Here is a 23,674-nt window from a genome sequence, read left to right as displayed (position 1 = left end):
CATCTTACGGAAATACAACTATACTTTCACAAAAAGCAAACACAAAATACATTACATCACTGTACATGTAATTCATACTTTGCTACCAATACTAAAGTCAGCAAAGACACAAATTTTCATTTCATACATCAAGTACGTCAATAACATATTATCCGACTACTTCAGCATCACACTAAAAGATAATGCAGACACAACTTACATCAATATATTACAACAAATTTAGCACTTCAAATTTCAAAAAAAATCTTTTGTACGTCGAATTACCAAAACAACAAAACAAAACATTACATTACAGTTTAACAAAACATATACATTACATATCGCCAAAAAAAAGATATACTTTACGTTACATTACAAACAATTACAAATATTACGATCGAAATAAAAACATTTCTAAAGTCTTTAACTTTAACATAGTATATATACTACATTACATTACATTAAAACACACTTAAGATTACATTCTTACCTGTCAAACGACGCAGCAACACCACAGGAACAAGAACACGCCTTCCGCCCACCAACATTCTCGAGTTCTGGGGAATTCCACCGTTGACGTATGCAAATCGGAACGCTACGTCAAAAACGTCGCGCTCCGATTGGCTAAAAAAAAACGTAAACAAAAAACACACACAACTCAAAAAAAAACTAGAGCGCTAAACATAGCCGACGTCGACGTGACGCAAAAGGTCGGCCATTTTGAAAAAAAAACAAAAAAGGGACTCCACAAACACGTTACAAACACAACACACTGTTATTACAAAACATACACACTTACATGAAATACAAATTTACACATAAGACCGAACGAATATAAAGGGAACATCTGACACCTTTTGTTAAAGAAAAAAAAATACTTAATTACTATTAAAATACACACACTCATAACATCACCCTCACACACCAATACTATCACACTCCTTCACACACGCTCAATAACGCTAACACAACATCTCTCTCATAGACCATCAAACAACTTCAACTTCACACACACTTACTCATCCTCACACTCACAAACTCACAACCCCTCACCCTCACACACCATCACCCTCACACCACCACTCAATACAAATGACTCAAAATCACCCTCACACACCCTCACCCTCACACACCTTCAGACACACTATGAATAACAACAACAAACACACCTTCAATCACCCTCACACACACACACCCTCATCCTCAAACAACTTACCCTCACACAAACACGCTCCCCTAAAAATCATCACAACACTCTCACACTCACGACACTTCACACACTCTCAGACGCAAACAACATCACTCATCCTCACACCCTAACACCCCCTAACACTCCCCCCCTCACCCTCACCCCCTCAACATCACCCCTCACACACTCACACTCACTCCCTCAACACCCCACCCACACCCACCCTCACTCACCCTCACTCACCCTCAACACCTCACTCACCCTCTACAACTCTCCCTCAACACCTCACCCACCCTCACCCTCACTCACCCTGACAATCACTCACCCTCAACTCCTCACTCACCCTCAACACCTGACTCACGCTCAACACCTGACTCACCATCACTCTCACTCATCCTCACTCACCCTCAACAATTCACCCTCACTGACACTCACTCACCCTCACTCATCCTCACTCTCACTCACCCTCAACGCCTCACCCTCAACTCCTCACTCACCCTCACTCACACTCATCCTCACTCACCCTCAACACCACACACTCACTCACTCACCCTCAACTCATTCACCCTCAACACCTCACCCTCAACTCCTCACTGTCAAAACCTCACCCTCACTCACACTCAAATCCTCATCCTCACTCACTCACCCTCAACACCTCACCCTCACTCACTCACCCTCAACTACTCACCCTCAACACCTCACCCTCAACACCTCACACAAAAAAAAACACCCTCAACACCTCACCCTCAACACCTCACCATCAACACCTCACTCACCCTCACTCACCCTCACTCTCACTCACTCTCACCCTCACTCACCATCACTCACCCTCACCCTCACACACCCTCACTCACCCTCACTCACCCTCAACTCCTCACTCACCCTCACTCATCCTCACTCACCCTCAACGCCTCACCCTCACCCTCACCCACCCTCAACACCTCACCCCAACTCACATTCACCCTCACTCACCCTCACGCTCACTCACTCTCACTCACCCTCATCACCTCAATCACCCTCAACACCTCACTCACCCTCAACACCTCACTCACCCTCAACACCTCACTCACCCTCAACTCCACAGTCACCCTCACTCACCCTCACACGCACTCACCCTCAATTCCTGAACGCTCACACTCACACACTCACACCCCCTCACGCTCACACCCCATCAGCCTCACACCCACACACTCACACTCACTCACACTCAATGACAATAACTCACAGTCAGACTCACACACCCTCACGCTCACACACCCTCACCCTCACACCCCATCACCCTCACACCCCCTCACTCACACTTACTCACACTCAATGACAATACCTCACACTCACCCTCACTCACCCTCAACGCCTCCACCTCAACTCCTCACCCGCACTCACCCTCACTCACCCTCAACACCTCAATAACGCTCAACACCTCACCCTCAACACCTCACCATCACTCACCCTCAACACCTCACTCACCCTCAACTCCTCACTCACCCTAAACACCTCACTCACCCTCACACTCACTCATCCTTACTCACACTCAAAAACCTCACCCTCATCTACGCAACGCCACTCATCTACTAAAATACACTCAACTACGCAACGCCACTCAACTACCCAATGCCACTCAACTACGCAATGCCACTCAACTACGCAAAGCCACTCAACCACGCAACGACACTCAACTACGCAACGACACTCACACATGCAACGCCACTCACACATGCAACACCACTCACACATGCAACGCCACTAAACAACGCCACACCACTCAACTACGCAACGCCACTCAACTACGCACACATGCAACGCCACTGCCACATGCAACGCCACTCACACATGCAACGCCACTCACACTGCCAACAACACTCACACAGCCAACGCCACTCACAAAGGCAACACCACTCACACAGGCAACACAAATTACACAGCCAACGCCTCACACACAGGCAACACCTCTCACACAAGCAACGCCACTCACACACGCAACACCACTCACACAGGCAACGCCACTCACACAGGCAACGCCACTCACACACGCAACGCCACTCACACACGCAACGCCACTCACACACACAACGCCACTCACACACGAACAACACTCACGTTGCCAATAGATCGCGCAGTACGACAGGTGGAACTATTACAATGACAAATAACAATGCCTTTCACTGTTGTTATCATTTAGAATACATAAAGGGCATTGTCATTTACACAACCAATAGCTCAAACTTTCCTACTGCGAGACCTATTGGCAACGCCAGTGCTTGTTTTAAGTATGCACCTCTTAAAAAATAAATAAAAATATTGCTTGTTATGTATTTCCATTTGTAGACCTAGAATAGTTATGGTGCATTGTATGTAGCTTTAAAAAATAAAAATGTAGACTGCTCAATGTATTTCCGTGAATAGATGCAGGTTGCCTCTTTCTGTCAAATAATATCCCTTGTTCAACTTACTATAGTGGCGCGGCATACTATGAAGCAGAGGAGGACTGACTGTCAGAGCCTTGCTCTTTCCTCTCTTGCCAACAGGGCTACTCCAGAATAAGACCACGAAAACCATAATTTGTGAAACATGGCCATTTGACTCGCAGCCCGGTCAGTGGGGGGGCTCCGCTTTCTGATCCGTAGAGGCTGATGCGCAGTCACTTTCTTGAAGAGGAAATGGGGAATAAAAACGTTACTTTTGCAGTGATGTCGATGAACCTGGCTTGATGTCACACTGCTGCATTGTGCTGATTTTCTAAGTAAAAACATGCATAGTGAGGAGCACTAATACGGGTTTGAGATGGTGGAAGAGCTGCTTATCTCTTATGGAGATAGATTATCTGGGGGGAGGAAGGGCTCCTAATGGGAAGTGTAGACGGGGAGAAATTGAGAAAAAAAGCTGAGCAGGGAGGGTGTTATTGCGGCTATCTGTTTGCCCGAGGGGAGGAGAAATGCAGGCCTGAGGCAGAGCACACGCTGAGAAGCTTGTGGGAGGGGGGCTGGGCTGCCTTTGATCTGGTAATGCGAGGCAGGCAGGCAGGGGGCTGGTGGCATTGTGCACGCGCTTTTTAGGGCTTGCGCTTGCGCAATGACCTAAAAAGCACATGCACTTGAAGAAATCGCCAGTGGAATCGCCAGTGGTGGATCAACAGTGGATAAGCCGTAATAGAGCTTCGCCAGCGATGCGCAGAAGCGCATCAGCAGGCGAGCCCTAAAAATGAGGGGAGTAAAGAGAAAGCATAATAGGGAGAGGAGAAATCAATAGTGAGAAGAAAAACAATCAAACACCGAACAAATGGGTGTTAATTATCATCATTGGGTTTTTCAAGTATGGAAAAGAAAAAAAGGGGACCACCCGTAGGGCCCACAGTGAAAGTGCAAGTTTAAAAGGAAGTATAGCTGTTCCTAGTATCAATTTTAATAGAGGGATAGCCTACGTCCATTAAAAGCAAATGAAGAAAACGGACATATTCAGGAAATAACAATGAAAACCTAATGTCCTTTAACACGAGAAATTAAAGTATGGTCAACATGTTTCTGCTTACAGATGAGCTACATTCACTCAAGCATTCGTCAGGACCAGAAAAAACTCTTAAAAAATATATTTTTGTGTTGGCAGCTAAGAAAAGGAACACACTCTAACGTGTATCCAATCCTCGCTATCCTCAAGAAAGAAAAATGGATAAAGCATGTCTGAACTGTAACCTACTCTGTACTAGCTTAATTCACCCAATTCTAATATTTGCTTCACATAGTTTCCATAGAACAATTCAATTGGGTTAAAGGAATAAGATTTAATTTAGAGCTCATTAGTTTCTCAGGATACTTTACATTACAGTTTCTCTAAAAGCGCTTCAAACTTACAGTTATGTGCAACAAACAAGATATATGGGACCAACATGTACTCTACAGGTTTAGTGTTGCAATTAATTAGGACATTCTACAGTTATCACATAAAAGAAAACAATTCACATGGAAAGGAAAACAAAGACATCTCATGTTTGTTAATTTGGATTTCAGCTTCTACAAATTTGGAAGAAAGGAAGAATGGTGTTTGAACTACAATCAATAAACCATGCAACTAAGCAGTTCTTAGGCAACTGGTGACATCCAGTGCTGCTTTTTAAGTTCCCCTGGAAGCACCTGCCTTTCTTGGGGGCCTTGGTTTGATTTGTCCTTTGTCTAATTTGACTTGGACTGGTCGCCAAATCTCACCAAGTCTCAGTTGCCACTGATCAGCCCTCCGCAGACTCCATTCCCTTAATTTTCTAGACCTTCTTTTCTTGAGGTCTCATGAATCCCTGGAGAACAAGGTGTCATCTGGTTTCCTCAACTGTCTATTCCTGATATCATGGTTCGGCTGAACTTTCTGTCAAAAGTTATTTTTTATCTGCCTATACCTTTTTACCCATGTATGGATCTGCACCAAACTTATTACTCGCTTGGCGTTGTCAGGTAATTCTGGTATGCCACTTTTGTGCAGATGTAAGCAGGAGAAAAATGATTAGGGGTATGAAAAAGGTATATTTTACCATTTTATCTTGATTACTCCTGTAGTTAAAACTACTGAATGAATTTACACTATAGTTGACATGAAAGTAGAACTTTGCTCAGAAAGTGTGCTTTCATTAGTTCAGTTTAAATCCATTTAGTAGTTTTTGAGGTATAAAACTTTTTTCAAGTTTCTGATCAGACTTTAAAGAGTTAACACTTTTGTGAATCAGTGCTAAATAAAGTGTGATTCTTAAAATGTCGTATCCTGTTAATCACATTAGAATTTTTCTCAAATGTGATTATCAGATGAAGATTTTTTTTCCAGCCATCTTGAAAATTGTGATGTTTAATGAAATCTTGATTTTCAGCACAAGGTGGGGCCTTCTCTGTTGCTCACAAAATGACGGCCACAAAATCACAATTTTCATTAAAACAACAATCTTATTAGAACAAACCTGTTTTGTTTTGTTCTTTGAGCCAATTTTCCACACCTCTGAGTGTCCCCAGTACTCAGCTGGGGTTGGCTCCTATCCTGGTGCCTTCCCATGGCTGAGAGGTATTTTCCTCAGTGAGAAAATTTTGATTTTCATTAATATTGCACTTTTTCACAAAAAATTGAACTTTGGGAGATTCATATCATTTTCCATTTTTTGGGTGGAAAAACATATTTCAGGAGAAAATAAAAACACTGCACACATTGAAATGAAGTACATAGCAGGAGTTGGCGGCCCATGTCATTTGCAAAAAGAACAATTGATGGACAGAATGCAGAACAATGTCATACATACACCCCAGTACAGAGATCTGGGCCTAAATCCATCGTTTTTTTGCTCACCATGCCATTCCAGTTTGGACCCAGCCATATTCAAATCAGTCTTGACCCTTCTTCCAATTGGAACAGTCCTGCCCGAACTGCCAGGCCAGGTCCTCCTTGGACTAAACAAGCATCCTAGGACCGGTTTCGGGCTTTCAGCCCCCATCAGCCAGGATAGCTTGACTCCAGTGGCATGGAGAGCACGGGACTCATGTCTGAGCATACCCGTCCCACTCGGGGTGACAAATACAAAAAGAACAATTGATGTACAGAATGCAGAAAAATGTCATACATTCACCCCAGTACAGAGATCTGGGTCTAAATCCATCGTTTTTTTGCTCACCATGCCATTCCAGTTTGAACCCAGCCATATGCAAATCAGTTTTGACCCTGCGCCCAATGGCCCATGTCATTAACCAGTGGTGGGTTGGTATCCTGTGGCAGGCTGGTTCCACGCTATAGGCCAGGCACTGTTGTCAAACCCAATTGCACCTGGATAGTGGGTGTTGGTTGCTCATGGCAGTCTGGGCCCTAGGGTTAATCCTAGATAAAACACAACCACAGATGGTATGCAGCATGGGTTTGCAAACTGCACCAAGTTGATGGAGGCTGACAATAAAGTCAATCATAACAATAACACACCATGAGATTCACCGATAAAACTACAGTTAAATACTGAGTTATGCTTCTGACTCAAACTTACAAACCCACTAACATTTTCCAGTTATGGTTAATTACTTACACAATGCACGCCATATCTCAAGCCACCCACAATTTGAGGTCGAACCATAACTGCACAGTGTATATCTATATATCTATCTATATAAATATATACACACACACATTTACAGAGAGTGAGGCCAGCCCGCGTCTTTGTCCAACCTTAGTTTTATGATTTCTTCTTTGAGCTGCATTTATTGTTAACAGAACTTTAATTGTCTATTTCACACAGGCAGGCTACAACATTAAATTAGTCCGTTCCAAAATGTCCGCGACGTTCTACGTACGATTTCTGTTGCGTAAATCACGACGCTCCCTACTTGGTGGGCCTTTTCCGAGATGGCCGCCGTGTTTACGCGCCTTCGCTTTGGTGTCCTCTTTCTATGTCTATGGCATTGACGCTGTACATAGTCCATTGCGAGGCAACAGCTGCCCGGGGAGCGGCGACACTGAAGACGGACTGCGGGTGCCTGGAGGAGGGGGAGCGGCGACACTGACGACGGACTGCGGGTGCCTGGAGGAGGGGGAGTGGCAGCCCGGGCTGCTGCATGACTGCTGGGAGGAGAGCCAGACAGGCTCTGCGTGACTGTGGGTTGGGCACTGGCAGTCTGCAGCGCTGTCGAGGAGCACCAGGCACGCGCCGAGGGAGGAGTAAGCATCAGCAGGCTGCGTGACTGCTGAGGCCGGCAGCCTGAAGAACTGCTGCTGGGGTCTAGCAACAGACCCGGGGCTGCGCAGGAGGCGCGCCGCCGCTTTAGTACTGGCGAGAAGCACTAAGCAAAAGACAATACTGCTGGAGAAGAGCTCTGCACAGAGCCTGCATTGCTGCTGGGAGCTGCACCTTGACCAGGTCTGCATTGCTGCTGGGAGCTGCACCTTGACCAGATCTGCATTACTGCTGGGAGCTGCACCAGATCAGATCTGTATTACTGCTGGGAGCTGCACCTTGACCAGATCTGCATTACTGCTTGGAGCTGCACCAGACCTGATCTGCATTACTGCTGGAGAAGAGCACTGCACAGAGTCTGCATAACTCCTGGGAGCTGCACCTGACCAGATCTGCAGTACTGCTGGGAGCTGCACCTGACCAGATCTGCATTACTGCTGGGAGCTGCACCAGACCTGATCTGCATTACTGCTGGAGAAGAGCACTGCACAGAGTCTGCATTACTCCTGGGAGCTGCACCTGACCAGATCTACATTACTGCTGGGAGCTGCACCTGACCAGATCTGCATTACTGCTGGGAGCTGCACCTGGCTGGATACTGGGGGGCTGCACAAAAAGGATCTGCGTTACTGCTGAGGAGCTGCACTGAAAAGATCTGGATCCCTGTTAGGTAGCTGCACTTGACACGATCTGCATGACTGCTGAGTCCGATACCCTGCTTGACTGCTGAGAAGTATCCAGTGCTTTTGAAGAGGATCTCTACTCCCACACCGCATTGCTGCTGTGGAGCTGCACCTGATAAGAACTGCATTTCTGTGGGGGAGGCGGAGTCAGACAGCATGCATGACTGCTGAGGAGAAGTACTTAATGCTACTAGGAAGGAGCACCCGACACATTCTTCTGTACTGTTGGAAAGGATCACCGGACCTCTGATTTCTGAAGGACTGCGGGGGCAGCAGGGTCACCTCAACGAGAGCCGTTCTGCACCACCCCAGAGTGTGGCAGCATGCCCCCTTTACACCCCCCCGCTACGTAAATCATTTCACAGCCCCTGCACTCTGAACAGTTTCACCCTGCATATAATCCAGTCCCCGGCACCGTGCGTGCGGGCCCAAAGTCCAGATAGTGTCCGTTTCTGCAGTCTCTCACCTCGGTACTGTTATACTCCGCATTTCATCTTTCTTGCATCTCGCTCTGGCTAATCACACTCTCGCCTGCATACCGACCCCTTCCCCTCTGTAGCCTGTCATTCTCTGCTCACCCCCTTGACTGCACATCTCACGCCTGCAGGACTGTACTCTCTGGGGCACCTCTCCGACACCCACCCCCTCCGCACCACCGACTCCGCATGTTCTCACACCTAGAGCATCTCTCTCTCCGCGCAGATCACACATCCTGTAAAATCTCACGCACCGTCCCTTCTCGCTGACTGCATGTGAGTGCCACATCACCTCTCCCTCCCCAGGCTGACTCCATCACCTCTCCCTCCCCAGCCTGACTCCATCACCTCTCCCTCCCCAGCCTGACTCCGTCACCTCTGCGCCCCCCCAGTCTCCAGCACACCGAGGACCCCCTCCAAATCTACTCCCCAAACCATTTCTGGTCCCTTCGTTCGACCTCTTTTATCCACCCCTGCATATCCCCAGCCCTCCCCCGCCTCCCCACGCACCCCTGCGCGGGTTCACAGTCCACCCTTACAGCCTCTGTCCCTGCAGCACACCTCGCCACAGCCTAACCTGGGCCTCGCAGGGGCCTCTCCCTCTCACCTCACACGCAGTCATCCCTCCATCGCCTCACAGTCCCTCCCACCCGTCATCTTGCACCCTCACACTCCATCACTTCCACCCTTCACAGTCCCTCCCCTCGCTTCCTCACAGTGCCCCCCCCTGCATTAAACTACTGCTTTCACTCTCTGCGGTGTCTCTTCCCATCCTCCTCACGCTCTCTTCCTCTCACCCCACCCTCAGTGTCACCCTGCATCAGCACGAACAGTCTGCCACCGACACTCCCCTCCCTGCATTCCACCAGCCTCACCGTGTGCAGCCCCCCCACCTCACATCTCCCACTCCTCCGTCACCCACCCTCTGCCTCACCCCACCCTGTCATACCCCCCAGCCTCTCGTCGCCCCCTCTCACCTCACCCTCACAGTCCTACCCCTCACCTGTCACGCCCCTGCACGCTCTCACCATCCACTCGCTTCCTTCCATCATCTCTCACCCCTGCATCAACTTGCCCTCTGCCTCACCCCACCCTCACACCCTCAGCCTCACCCCAACCTCATTTCACCACCCTCGCAGCGTCATTCTGCATCATCCCTGCCTCCCCTCCCTTCATCCTGCCCTGTGTCTCACCCCCCCCCCCGCAGACTCCCAGCGCCTGACCCCATTCATGCTGAAAGCTGGCAGTGTTCACTGCATCTCGTGATTAACCCCTTCGAGCCCTCGCCCTGTCTGTCGCTGCTGCTGGGAGCCATGCCTGCCCTCCTCCGGAGCAGACTCCTGACTCTGCCTTAAACATCTGCCCTTTGGGACTGCCCTGCACCCCCCCCCACGGGGGCAGGAGCACCCCGACGCCAGAGAAGCCCGCTGGGGGGCACTGAGCAGAGAGGAACTTTTCATTTGTGGAGTGAGGGGAGTTTAAAGGGCTGAGGATGACGTCACACGGGAAGCTGCGGAAGGAGCGAGGGGTGCTGGCGGAGTACGAGAGCCAAGTCAAAGGTGAGCCCCCCCCCCCCCTTCCCACCCAGGGGTAGGTGTGTGCCTGGGCCTGCAGGAGGGGTGGGAGCTGTGGTGTCCGTGAGCGTAAAGTGGTATAAACATCATCATGCCGTGGGATTCACACACCTCTCAGTGCACCTCACCCCTGCTGCTAGAGCACTGAGGCCTACACACCTCTCAGTGCACCTCACCCCCTACTGCTAGAGCACTGAGGCCTACACACCTCTCGGTGCACCTCACCCCCCTGCTGCTAGAGCACTGAGGCCTACACACCTCTCAGTGCACCTCAACCCCTGCTAGAGCACTGAGGCTTACACACCTCTCAGTGCACCTCACCCCCCCTGCTGCTAGAGCACTGAGGCCTACACACCTCTCAGTGCACCTCACCCCCTGCTGCTAGAGCACTGAGGCCTACACACCTCTCAGTGCACCTCACCCCCTGCTGCTAGAGCACTGAGGCCTACACACCTCTCAGTGCACCTCACCCCTACTGCTAGAGAACTGAGGCCTACACACCTCTCAGTGCACCTCACCCCCTGCTGCTAGAACACTGAGGCCTACACACCTCTCAGTGCACCTCACCCCTACTGCTAGAACACTGAGGCCTACACACCTCTCCGTGCACCTCACCCCCTGCTGCTAGAGCACTGAGGCCTACACACCTCTCAGTGCACCTCACCCCCCTGCTGCTAGAGCACTGAGGCTTCCACACCTCTCAGTGCACCTCACCCCCTGCTGCTAGAGCACTGAGGCTTACACACCTCTCAGTGCACCTCACCCCTCTGCTGCTAGAGCACTGAGGCCTACACACTTCTCTGAGTGCACCTCACCCCCCTGCTGCTAGAGCACTGAGGCTTCCACACCTCTCAGTGCACCTCACCCCCTGCTGCTAGAGCACTGAGGCCTACACACCTCTCAGTGCACCTCACCCCCTGCTGCTAGAGCACTGAGGCCTACACACCTCTCAGTGCACCTCACCCCTACTGCTAGAGAACTGAGGCCTACACACCTCTCAGTGCACCTCACCCCTACTGCTAGAACACTGAGGCCTACACACCTCTCAGTGCACCTCACCCCCTGCTCCTAGAGCACTGAGGCCTACACACCTCTGTGCACCTCACCCCCTGCTGCTAGAGCACTGAGGCCTACATACCTCTCAGTGCACCTCACCCACTGCTGCTAGAGCACTGAGGCCTACACACCTCTGTGCACCTCACCCACTGCTGCTAGAGCACTGAGGCCTACACACCTCTCAGTGCACCTCAACCCCCTGCTGCTAGAGAACTGACTGCTACATAGCTCTCTCAGTGCTCGCCGTCCCAGAGAGAGCAGAGCACTACCCTTCTCTGGGTGGTCTTCTGCGTCCATGGGTGGTCAACAGGGAATCCTTGAGCTCCTCTTTGTCCTGTCAGCAAAGGGCTGAAGTGAACTGAAGGTTTCTAGGTGCCTCTGAGAGGTGGGACAGACCCAGTGTTCATCATGGTCAACAGCGGTGGTACCAGCTACACTTTAGATATGACCCTGCCTGGTTGCCTACCTTCATTTGGGATCACAGCCCCTCTCTATAATCCCACTGAACCTCTGAATATGCCAAATATCTTTGCATAAGTCAACCATCTCCACCTCTCACCAGTCCACACCACCCTGCTAGAGCGGTTCACGTAGATTTAATTTCATGTCGCAGTCTGCTTCGCCAGCTTGGAAGACTGACCAGGTTGAGGGGTGGGTGCGGTGTGCTGCTCTCTGCATGATTGGGGAGCACAGGAGGAAGGGTACCAACCAGCAAGTCAGAAGATGAAACTGAGTGCCAAGGACACTGAGGCGGATAGCTCAGGCCTTGGTGCGTGGAATGTTGAGGTCCTGCTCAGATTGGGCAAGAGCAGACTTCAACCCGCTGTGGCAGGAGAGCGCGTCTGTACCGTCAGGACACCATCCCCATGGACCGCGCCATTTTAACTTTACCCGCAGTTACTAAACAGTGAGAAAATATTTTTGGTTTAAACCTTTGATGTTTGACAACCCTAGATGGCAGAATTTCTCAGGTCCCGTTGTACCATGATGGTGATGATGATGGTGGCTCTTGGATGCGGTACTCTGTTTGCTTCTGTATTTTTATAAAGTAATTCATATATGATTTTACTGATGCTTATCGAGCAGGCTTTACTCATAGGGGGGCGCTTGGCTCTGTAGAAACCAACACAACATTCCACACCGAGCCCTTGCTCCATAGGGTGAGTAGTTAACTTGGGCTCCTAAAATACCTGTTCCTCTTCCTCCAGGTTTGCAGGGGCAGAGAACATTCTAAGGGGGTCTCGCCCTTATCCTACCCGTCTGGTCACCCCGTAGTTTCTGGTTTTCGTATGGCTCTTCTCGCGCCTGGATATCCTCGTGGGTGGTTAGCTGTCCTCTACAAATCTGAGTTGGTTGACTGATTTGACGCAATAACATCCTTTCCGCACCTGCAAACCTTGTTGTCCACTCCTGACCTTGTTTTTTGACCTCTAACTACAATAAGGGACTTTCCTGTTTTTTTTAAAAGACTACAATCTGTTTGACATCCGCAGGGACAGTCTCTGAGGGGCCAAGAATGAAAAGGGCGGCAGACACAGGGTCTAATTTTGATCTCGGCGAACAGGTTACTCTGTCCCAATGATGTCGCGTCTGTCGAGATATAATTCCCATATGATATAACAAGGTTTATATTTCAGTTAGTTGTGACGGGGTTAACCAGACCCCGAGGTCTAAACCGGCCCATAGCTCTCTTGCCTCCACCTGTCCACCATCACAAGCCTCTGCCACGCCCCTTCACCTTCCTGCCACGCCCCTTCACCTTCCTGCCACGCCCCTTCTTCTGCGTCGCTTGCCTCTTCGATGGCTTCCTCTCCAGCACCATAGCCCGCTTCGCTTCCTCTTTCTTCTTGTGGTTTGAAATGCACCCAAGGCCTCGTTTCTTAGTTCCTTTTACCTCTTGTTTTTCTTTAGGTTTCTAACTGCCTCGTCCTTCCTTTTCTTGGGTTCTTCTTACCACCACGTGGTGACGTGGTCACGTGGTCAGGCGCAGTGCCTGTCCAGCCCAAACTGCAAGGCCCGGTCCTCTCTGAACTGGAAAACAAGCCACCCTGGACCGGTTTTGCCCTAGTTATGGCTGCATTGGCTGGGCCCGAACTGAGGTGACGTGGTGTACAAAATAACAATGGCTTGTGATGTGGCCCGAGTGATTACCAGAGGCTGAGATTGATTCAAGCATTGCATCTATCACTGTTTTGTATAGTTTGTTGTGTCGCCCTAAGTGGGGCGGATATGCCCAGATGTGGGTCCCGTTCACACTGTATCACTGGATCCAAGCTATACCTGGCTGATGAGCCCTAACTCGGCCGAAAGCTGTCCTGTGGTGCTTGTGTACTGGTTTGGCGAGGACCTGGCCTCGTAGTTCCGGCTGGACTATTCACACTGCAGCTGGGTCAAGACTGATTTGCATTTGCATGGGTTCAAAGTGAGGTGGCATGGTGTGCAAAAAAACGATGGACTGGAATGTGGAACCAAGTGATTACCAGTGGCTGAGACTAATTCAACCGTTCAACCCCCTCACTGTTTTGTTTACGTTCATGTGGACATGCAGCAACATCTTGCTCCGCATAATGTATCGATTCGAAGTTACCACTCCAGTTTACCCCTTAAGACTGCTATTTCAGGTGTTGCACGTGGCCTGCTCAGACGTTTCACCAGGCTGGCTGGCCCCCCTCCTCTCAGCCTCCCCTGAGGTGTGCTTTGGCACGCCTTTCATCCGTCGACCGGGGCTGCTTCGAGTCCATTGGTTCTCCACAGTTGCCCCCTCTGGTATGAACCAGGTGTGGGCCAAGCTCTGCTCCGACTTGTCCACTGCCGGGTTTTGGTGGTATCCTTCCCAGGCCCGCGGCGGCGGACCCCATACCGTGCATTTTTGAGCTGTGACGAGTCTCGGTGAAGGCGCAGCCTCCCTGGGGCCGGTGTGGGCTCCTTCAGGGGCTGCCATCGAGACCCCTTGCTGTGCAGCTCACGCGCCTTTCTTCTCCCCACATTGGCAGCCGTGGGGTGGGGGCGTGAGGCGCTGCACAGCACGCACACCTGACCTGTGCAGTGTTGAGAGCGTGGACTGGACCCCCGGGGGACAGAAAGCTGAGATGGCAGAATGTTCACGAATGATAGTCGAAAGTGTCGACATTCACACGATGGAGAGATTTACTTCTAGTTGTGAGGAGGGAAAGCGCCCACCCTCGGGGAAGACGGGCGTGCACACACTGGCGCCGGGGCACATATACTCTGATATATGCTCGCATTGCACAGCTTTGAGTCATGGGTTTTGTAGCATCTTGCTGGGTTGTTTGCTGCGTCATTTTGCCTATCACCATGGCAATCGATGAGGTAGCAGGGTCACAGTGACGTCAAAGCTCTGTGACAATAACCCACACCTTGCACCAACCCGGCCACCGTTCAGTTTCCCCCATAAGAAAGGTTCCCACGCCGCCCCATTGAGTGAAGTGACTGAGCCCTTCCTGGTGACGTGTTTCCTGGCGCTGTGCCAAGGAGCAGTCACTGCCCCAGAGCTGTCCTTCCGGTTCATGCCCTGTGTGCGCCTGGCTCCAGTGGCACAGCTCTCCCCCCCCCCCCCTTCTGTGCTCAGAGAAGTGTTTCTGGTAGTGTCTGTGCAGTCTGTGCACTGCTCCAGTGAGATGTCTGTGCACTGCTCCAGTGAGATGTCTGTGCACTGCTCCAGTGAGATGTCTGTGCACTGCTCCAGTGAGTGGTCAGTGCACTGCTCCAGTGAGTGGTCAGTGCACTGCTCCAGTGAGTGGTCAGTGCACTGCTCCAGTGAGCGGTCAGTGCACTGCTCCAGTGAGCGGTCAGTGCACTGCTCCAGTGAGCGGTCAGTGCACTGTTCCAGTGAGCGGTCTGTGCACTGCTCCAGTGAGCGGTCTGTGCACTGCTCCAGTGAGCGGTCTGTGCACTGCTCCAGTGAGCGGTCAGTGCACTGACCCAGAGCTGTCCTTCCAGTTCATGCCCTGTGTGCGCCTGGCCCCAATGACACAGCTCTCTACACCCATCCTTTCTGTGCTCAGAGACGTGTTTCTCGTAGTGTCTGTGCACTGCTCCAGTGAGCGGTCTGTGCACTGCTCCAGAGCTGTCCTTCAGTCCATGCCCTGTGTGCGCCTGGCCCCAGTGATACAGCTCTCTCATCACCTCTTGTGGAAGAGCACCCTTACATTGCAGTATGTGTGCCCCTTAAGTGTATCTATCTACACCCCTGAGGTACTTGCCTGTCTCTGGAACCCTCTCCCCACCCAGCGCCTAAAGTGTGTTCTCTCTCCCTTCCCTAGGTCAGACATACTCACGTACAGGAGCCAGCAAGTCTTATATTCTGCTATGGTGGTGTATGTGACTCCTCAGCGCCCCTGCCCAGCATTAAATGTCTGCCCGCTTGTGGTTCACGGATTGTACTGGTGACCAGTGCAAGCTTCGCCCCTGACCAGTGCAAGCTTCGCTCCTGACCAGTGCAAGCTTCGCTCCTGACCAGTGCAAGCTTCGCTCCTGACCAGTGCAAGCTTCGCTCCTGACCAGTGCAAGCTTCGCTCCTGAACAGTGCAAGCTTCCTTCCTGACCAGTGCAAGCTTCCTTCCTGACCAGTGCAAGCTTCGCCCCTGACCAGTGCAAGCTTCGCTCCTGACCAGTGCAAGCTTCGCTCCTGACCAGTGCAAGCTTCGCTCCTGACCAGTGCAAGCTTCGCTCCTGACCAGTGCAAGCTTCGCTCCTGACCAGTGCAAGCTTCCTTCCTGACCAGTGCAAGCTTCCTTCCTGACCAGTGCAAGCTTCGCTCCTGACCAGTGCAAGCTTCGCTCCTGACCAGTGCAAGCTTCGCTCCTGACCAGTGCAAGCTTCCCTCCTGACCAGTGCAAGCTTCCCTCCTGACCAGTGCAAGCTTCCCTCCTGACCAGTGCAAGCTTCTCTCCTGACCAGTGCAAGCTTCCCTTCTGACCAGTGCAAGCTTCCCTCCTGACCGGTGCAAGCGTCTCTCCTGACCGGTGCAAGCGTCTCTCCTGACCGGTGCAAGCTTCCCCCCTGACAAGTGCATTCTTACCTCCTGACAAGTGCATTCTTACCTCCTGACCAGTGCAATCTTACCTCCTGACCAGTGCAATCTTACCTCCTGACCAGTGCAATCTTACCTCCTGACCAGTGCAATCTTACCTCCTGACCAGTGCAAGCTTCCCTGCCGACCAGTGCAAGCTTCCCTCCTGACAAGTGCAATCTTACCTCCTGACCAGTGCAAGCCGCCCTCCTGGCTTTCTCACCCATGGACCATTTTGCTGCCAGGTTTTTTTCTTTCTCAATATTCTGAATTTCCATTTGCAGTTATGCGGCACTCCACATGTGGTTTTCTGCTGTGAAATGTAAATGGATGTTGCGTTTGCTCAGCACCTTGTGGTATTTCCTTCCTCCGTGCTCGGCCCGGCCTCCAAGCGCCTGCAGGAGTCAATGAAAGCATCGTTGGGACCTTATGGAACTTGGCGCCCCCACATCTGACCGCAGCCGAGCTGGAAACCCCGAATGAAGCAGTGGAAATAGTTGAGTCCAAGAAATGCCTGGTTTGTTTCTTTACTTGAGGCACGTGCCTTGAAGAGAGCGTGCACCCTGCGTACCTGGGGTCTGCCCACAGTCTGCGGTGGACCAGTTTGGACTGACTGCCCCCTACATCTCGGCTCCTCTCCCCTTCAAGACCCGCCGCTCGCACCTCCTGCGTCTTCCATCGAGCTGTGCCAAAGGTACCATCTGAACACCCAGCTGCCCCATCTGGACACCCGGCTGCCCCATCTGGACACCCAGCTGCCCCATCAGGACACCCAGCTGCCCCATCTGGACACCCAGCTGCCCCATCTGGACACCCAGCTGCCCCATCTGGACACCCAGCTGCCCCCATCTGGACACCCAGCTGCCCCCATCTGGACACCCAGCTGCCCCCATCTGGACACCCAGCTGCCCCCATCTGGACACCCAGCTGCCCCCATCTGGACACCCAGCTGCCCCCATCTGGACACCCAGCTGCCCCCATCTGGACACCCAGCAGCCCCCATCTGGACACCCAGCAGCCCCCATCTGGACACCCAGCAGCCCCCATCTGGACACCCAGCAGCCCCCATCTGGACACCCAGCTGCCCCCATCTGGACACCCAGCTGCCCCCATCTGGACACCCAGCTGCCCCCATCTGGACACCCAGCTGCCCCCATCTGGACACCCAGCTGCCCCCATCTGGACACCCAGCTGCCCCCATCTGGACACCCAGCTGCCCCCATCTGGACACCCAGCGGCCCCCATCAGCACACCCAGCGGCCCCCATCAGCACACCCAGCGGCCCCCATCAGCACACCCAGCGGCCCCCATCAGCACACCCAGCGGCCCCCATCAGCACACCCAGCGGCCCCCATCAGCACACCCAGCTGCCCCCATCAGCACACCCAGCTGCCCCCATCTGGACACCCAGCTGCCCCCATCTGGACACCCAGCTGCCCCCATCTGGACACCCAGCTGCCCCCATCAGGCGGCCACAGATATTCAGAGCCAGCCTTGGAAACAGTGAGAACGCGTCACTGTGGCTGGGGAGGGGCTCTGGGCCTGGCTCCATAGGGAGTCCAATGCCTGCTTTGATTCTCGTGACTCCACTGCTGAGACAGGACCTTCTGTTGAACCAGGAGCCATCAGAGAATGGGCCTTCCGGTGCATGTGCTTGTTTGTCAAGAGATGGCTGGGCCCTTTGACGTCATCCCGCCTCTTTCATCCTTGTCGGGGACATAACCAGCAAGGTGGACCCCACCTCCGAGGCCCCAACCTCTGTTAAATGTTCTTTTCTCTCAGATTGAGGCCCCGCACGTCCAGCATGAGGGGGTGGTGGGGGCACAGGGTTTCCTGGCAGGCCCAGACACCCCCAAGCTCTCCCAGATGGGTGTGTGGCCCACTTGCAGGATGGGCCAGGAAATATAACGACTGTGACAATAACAACTAAGAGTTGGACCACTGGATGCACTCTGACCCCGGGTGACGGGATTCTGGCAGCCTGCCAGAGCTGCTTGAACCCTGGCTGAGGTGCTTAGGCCCTTCTTCACAAAACTGTCTGCCTCTAAGCGCTGTGCACCATACAACGTCTTGCTACGATGAATGAATGTTACGGCGCATGAGTTACATTTTGCTGCTTGGCATGGTATCTCATCTGAGGCCTTGCCGTGAGTCGTGGGTTACCCACGAGCCTGTCCTGGTACTTCTAGGCGCTCCTTACCATTTCGGTTAAGGCCCGGATGTTGGGTCTGCTGAGACCTCAGGTATAAACATGGGAGGTGAGATCTGACTTGGAAAATACCCGTCTGCTCCTCCTAGATTTTTCCTCCTAAGAACTGTTTCTCTGCTCCTGGTATCTGTGGAACACGCGCATCCGTTCTTCGGCAGTGAAGAGTGCTAAGAAATGCAACAAACGCGCATGTGAACAGTGTGGCTTTGACTGCTGTGGTGCATGGCTGGGCCTGCTGTGGTGCATGGCTGGGCCTGCTGTGGTGCATGGCTGGGCCTGCTGTGGTGCATGGCTGACCCTGCTGTGGTTCATGGTGGACCTGCTGTGGGACACGAGTTGGCCTGCTGTGGTGCAGGGCTGGGCCTGCTGTGGTGCAGGGCTGGGCCTGCTGTGGTGCATGGCTGGGCCTGCTGTGGTGCATGGCTGGGCCTGCTGTGGTGCATGGCTGGGCCTGCTGTGGTGCATGGCTGGGCCTGCTGTGGTGCATGGCTGGGCCTGCTGTGGTGCATGGCTGGGCCTGCTGTGGTGCATGGCTGGGCCTGCTGTGGTGCATGGCTGGGCCTGCTGTGGTGCATGGCTGGGCCGGCTGTGGTGCATGGCTGGGCCGGCTGTGGTGCATGGCTGGGCCGGCTGTGGTGCATGGCTGGGCATCAAATATATGAAACGGCTGTGGTGCATGGCTGGGCCTGCTGTGGTGCATGGCTGGGCCTGCTGTGGTGCATGGCTGGGCCTGCTGTGGTGCATGGCTGGGCCTGCTGTGGTGCATGGCTGGGCCTGCTGTGGTGCATGGCTGGGCCTGCTGTGGTGCATGGCTGGGCCTGCTGTGGTGCATGGCTGGGCCTGCTGTGGTGCATGGCTGGGCCTGCTGTGGTGCATGGCTGGGCCGGCTGTGGTGCATGGCTGGGCCGGCTGTGGTGCATGGCTGGGCATCAAATATATGAAACGGCTGTGGTGCATGGCTGGGCCTGCTGTGGTGCATGGCTGGGCCTGCTGTGGTGCATGGCTGGGCCTGCTGTGGTGCATGGCTGGGCCTGCTGTGGTGCATGGCTGGGCCTGCTGTGGTGCATGGCTGGGCCTGCTGTGGTGCATGGCTGGGCCTACTGTGGTGCATGGCTGGGCCTGCTGTGGTGCATGGCCGGTCCTGCTGTGGTGCATGGCCGGGCCTGCTGTGGTGCATGGCTGGGCCTGCTGTGGTGCATGGCCGGGCCTGCTGTGGTGCATGGCCGGGCCTGCTGTGGTGCATGGCTGGGCCTGCTGTGGTGCATGGCTGGGCCTGCTGTGGTGCATGGCTGGGCCTGCTGTGGTGCATGGCTGGGCCTGCTGTGGTGCATGGCTGGGCCTGCTGTGGTGCATGGCTGGGCTTGCTGTGGTGCATGGCTGGGCCTGCTGTGGTGTATTGCTGGGCCTGCTGTGGTTCCAAGCTCTGACTGCTGTGGGACATTTCTGAAGTTCTCCTCTAGTTTCAGTTAGTGCCCAGTGCGAGGACCTGAGTCGAAAGAGGTGAACCCAGTTCATGCGAGAGGCCAGGGTTGGAATGGGTGGTTATACAGCATTCTCTAATAAGGGGCCCCGCCCCTTGTAAGATCTGTCAAGTCACTGCGGATCCCAGCAGCGCTAATCTAGGCCAGGACTCGTCCTCCGAGGGGCATTGGCCGTTAAGAGCTTCCGTTCAAGAAGCTACACGGTGTGTGTTTGTGGTGAGGTGGAACGAATCCATTGAATGGTTAAAGGTTACGACCTTGTGTAGTTCCGACAGCGCCTCGTTCCTTTCTTTTTGTGCTACAAGGCGCTGCGAGCCTCTTCTTTGAGTTCCGTTGTTGCCCCATGCCACTTGCTCGTGTGTATCCAGTATTTACCCTGTTAGGAGCCGGGGTGTCTTCAACATCAGAGTGCGTTTCATATATTTGATGCCGGAAGCAAGAAGCGTCATTTAGAGCCGTTCCCTGCTCACGGGAGATGGCGGAGGGGATGCTTCGCTGCTCCCAGACGCCCCCGGTAGAGTTTGGAAGACACATGCTGCCTTGCAGTGATAGTTTGTCCAAGGTGGGCTTCAGTAACAACATCGCAAAAAACACAAAAATGAAAAAAATCTGCATTACGCAGTTTCGCGTAACATTTTTTTTGACCCGAGGGTGTACATTGCCTAGTACCTTGTACGGTTTTGCCGAGATACATTTTCTGCTTTCAACAGTCTCCTGCAGGCATCTTGCAAGATTGGTTTTACACAGGTATTTTATTTTATTTTAAAGTTTTATAGAGCGCCAACCAGACCCGTGAGGGTATCGGAGCGCTTTACAGGTAAAAATGTGATGCGTGATACTGTCAGCGTACCTTGTACTACTCTGCTGCTACTGTCGCCTGAGGTGGGCTACTGACGGCATTGCCATCGAGCCATGGGCAAGGCTACTGAGCCACAGAGCCCTTGGGGCACTTCTGTTGGCGCTGCCATCAAGCCAGGAGTAGTCTACCGACCGTGCTGCCTAAAGCCCTGGGGTGGGTTGCTGATGCTTATTTCCACCTGCCCAGGAGTTAGTAAGAGACTGCACCACCATCAATATCTGGAGTGCGTTAGAGAGGGGGTGGTGGTCAGATGACACATGGTGGCCCTCATCCTCCGGGAACTCTCGGCAGCATTTGACGCAGTCTCCCACTCCATCCGACGCCTACGCAACATTGGAACCCAGGACACGCTCGCCGATGGATCTGCTCCTTCCTGATTGGAAGGGCTCAGTCGGTAGCCTGGCACCGTACACCTCGGACATCTGCGTCCGCAAGGATCTCCCTGAGCCCGACCCTCTTCAAAGTATACAGGATCACTCTAGCCTGAATCATTCGCTCTCACAGTATAAGTGTCCTCTTCTACGCCAATGACATGCAACTCAATCTATCCCGCACAGGCAAGACGCCGAGTCCCTGGATCAAATTCAATACCTGCATGACTGAAACCGCCCACTGGATGACGACCAGCTGTCTAAAGCTGAACATCAACAAGACTGGAATCATGATCTTCAGGACAAGAGCATCATTGTGGCACCCTATCTGGTTTCCAACAGAGCTAAGAATGACACCCAGGGCCGGAATGGCCATAGCGGGCACCGGGCAATCCCCCGGTGCGCCGCGTGGGTGTGGGTCGGTTCTAGGCCCCTTGGGGCCGTTTTTGTTACAGGGCCGTTTTTGCAGCACAATCGGCACTGTAACAAAATCGGCCGAAAACCGGCCCCGTCAAAGAGCTCGGCGGCACCTCCAACCCCCCCCCCCCCCCCGAGTGGGGAGGGGGGGGAGGCCGGGCACTTTGCCGGGCCGGTTTTGCTTTCCAGTCCGGCCCTGCTGACACCCGCCACCCATCGCAATTGAGGCCAGGGCTTGGTTAGAGGTGGAATCGCAATTGACGCCAGGGCTCGGTTAGAGGTGGCATCGCCATTGAAGCTAGGGCTTGGTTAGAGGTGGCATCGCCATTGAAGCTAGGGCTTGGTTAGAGGTGGCATCGCCATTGAGGCCAGGGCTTGGTTATAGGTGGCATCGCCATTGAGCAAGACACACCGATAGATGATGGATGGAATGCAGAGCAAATGAAACATTCTCCCCAATCAATAGATCTGAGTTAAATCCATCGTTCTTTAGCTCACTTCGCCACCCCAGTTTAGACCCAGCCATATGCAAATCAGCCTTGACCCTGTGCCTCATGGGAACAGTCAGCCTTAACTGCCAAGCCAGGTCCTCCCTGGACCAGAAACAAGCATCCTGGGACCGGTTTCAGGGTTTCACCCCTCATCAGCAAGGCTAGCTTGAATCCAGTGGCACTGTGAGCCCATGACCCACAGCTGGGCATACGCGGCGCACTTAGGCAGAGAAAGCAAAAGGCACACAGATGATGGACGGAATGCAGATCAAATCATACATTCACCCCCAGTCAATAGATCTGGGTTAAATCCATCGTTCTTTTGCTCACCATGCCACCACAGTCGGGGCTCGGTTAGAGGTGGCATTGCCATTGAGGCCAGGGCTCGGTTAGAGGTGCATTGCCATTGAGGCCAGGGCTCGGTTAGAGGTGGCATTGCCATTGAGATTAGGCTGTTGGTTAATGCCATTGATCCCTGGAGTAGGTCACTGACGGCGCTGCCATCGAGTCCTGAGAGGCGGTTCCTGCTTTGCCATCCAGCCCCATGATGTTGCAGTGAGCCCTGGAATAAACTGCTGACCGTCCCGGGTAAGCTGATGGTTGCGTTTTCCTCAAGCCCAGGAGTAGGCTAATTCCCTCAAGTCAAGGGGTTGGTGAGAGACGGCATTGCCATCGAGCCCTGGAGTAGGTTGCTGATTGCATTGCAATTGAGGTCAGGAGTTTATTATATTCTGTGTTGCCACTTAGTCCAAAGCTGTTGGGGTATGCTGCTGATGGCGTTGCCATCGAGCCGTGGAGTATGCTGCTGTTGGCGTTGCCATCGAGCCGTGGAGTATGCTGCTGTTGGCGTTGCCATCGAGCCGTGGAGTATGCTGCTGACGGCGTTGCCATCAAGCCGTGGAGTATGCTGCTGTTGGCGTTGCCATGAAGCCATGGGGTGTGCTGCTGACGGCATTGCCATCGAGCCTGAGAGTGGGTTGCGGATGGATTTGCCATCAAGTCCTATGTGAGCTGCTGATGGTGTTGACATAAAGACCATGAGGTGGTGTGAGATGGCGTTGCCATCGGTCCCTGGCGTAGGCTGCTGACATCACTGCCATCAAGACCTGGAGTGGGTTGCGGATGGAATTGCCATCAAGCCGTGGGGTTTGCTGCTGATGGCGTTGCCATCAAGCCTGAGA

At 53.0% G+C, this 23,674-nt stretch overlaps 1 protein-coding gene across 2 annotated transcripts in view; it reads left to right on the top strand.

The window, feature by feature from the left end:
- The first annotated feature begins 7,767 nt into the window (after positions 1-7,767).
- Positions 7,768-23,674, top strand: part of LOC147684339 (rho GTPase-activating protein 4-like) — a 222,074-nt gene continuing 206,167 nt past the window's right edge. The window contains exon 1 of one of the 2 annotated variants that reach the window (XM_086940241.1): positions 7,768-10,562. In XM_086940241.1, the coding sequence (XP_086796367.1) occupies positions 10,496-10,562 (67 nt within the window). In that variant the 5' untranslated portion in view covers positions 7,768-10,495. The remainder of the gene's footprint in view (positions 10,563-23,674) is intronic. The other variant, XM_086940240.1, reaches the window with a different exon arrangement.

The sequence above is a fragment of the Lissotriton vulgaris genome, chromosome 10 (assembly GCF_964263255.1).
Source record: "Lissotriton vulgaris chromosome 10, aLisVul1.2, whole genome shotgun sequence".
Lineage (NCBI taxonomy): Eukaryota > Metazoa > Chordata > Amphibia > Caudata > Salamandridae > Lissotriton > Lissotriton vulgaris.
This window is presented reverse-complemented; position numbering and strand designations above follow the sequence as displayed.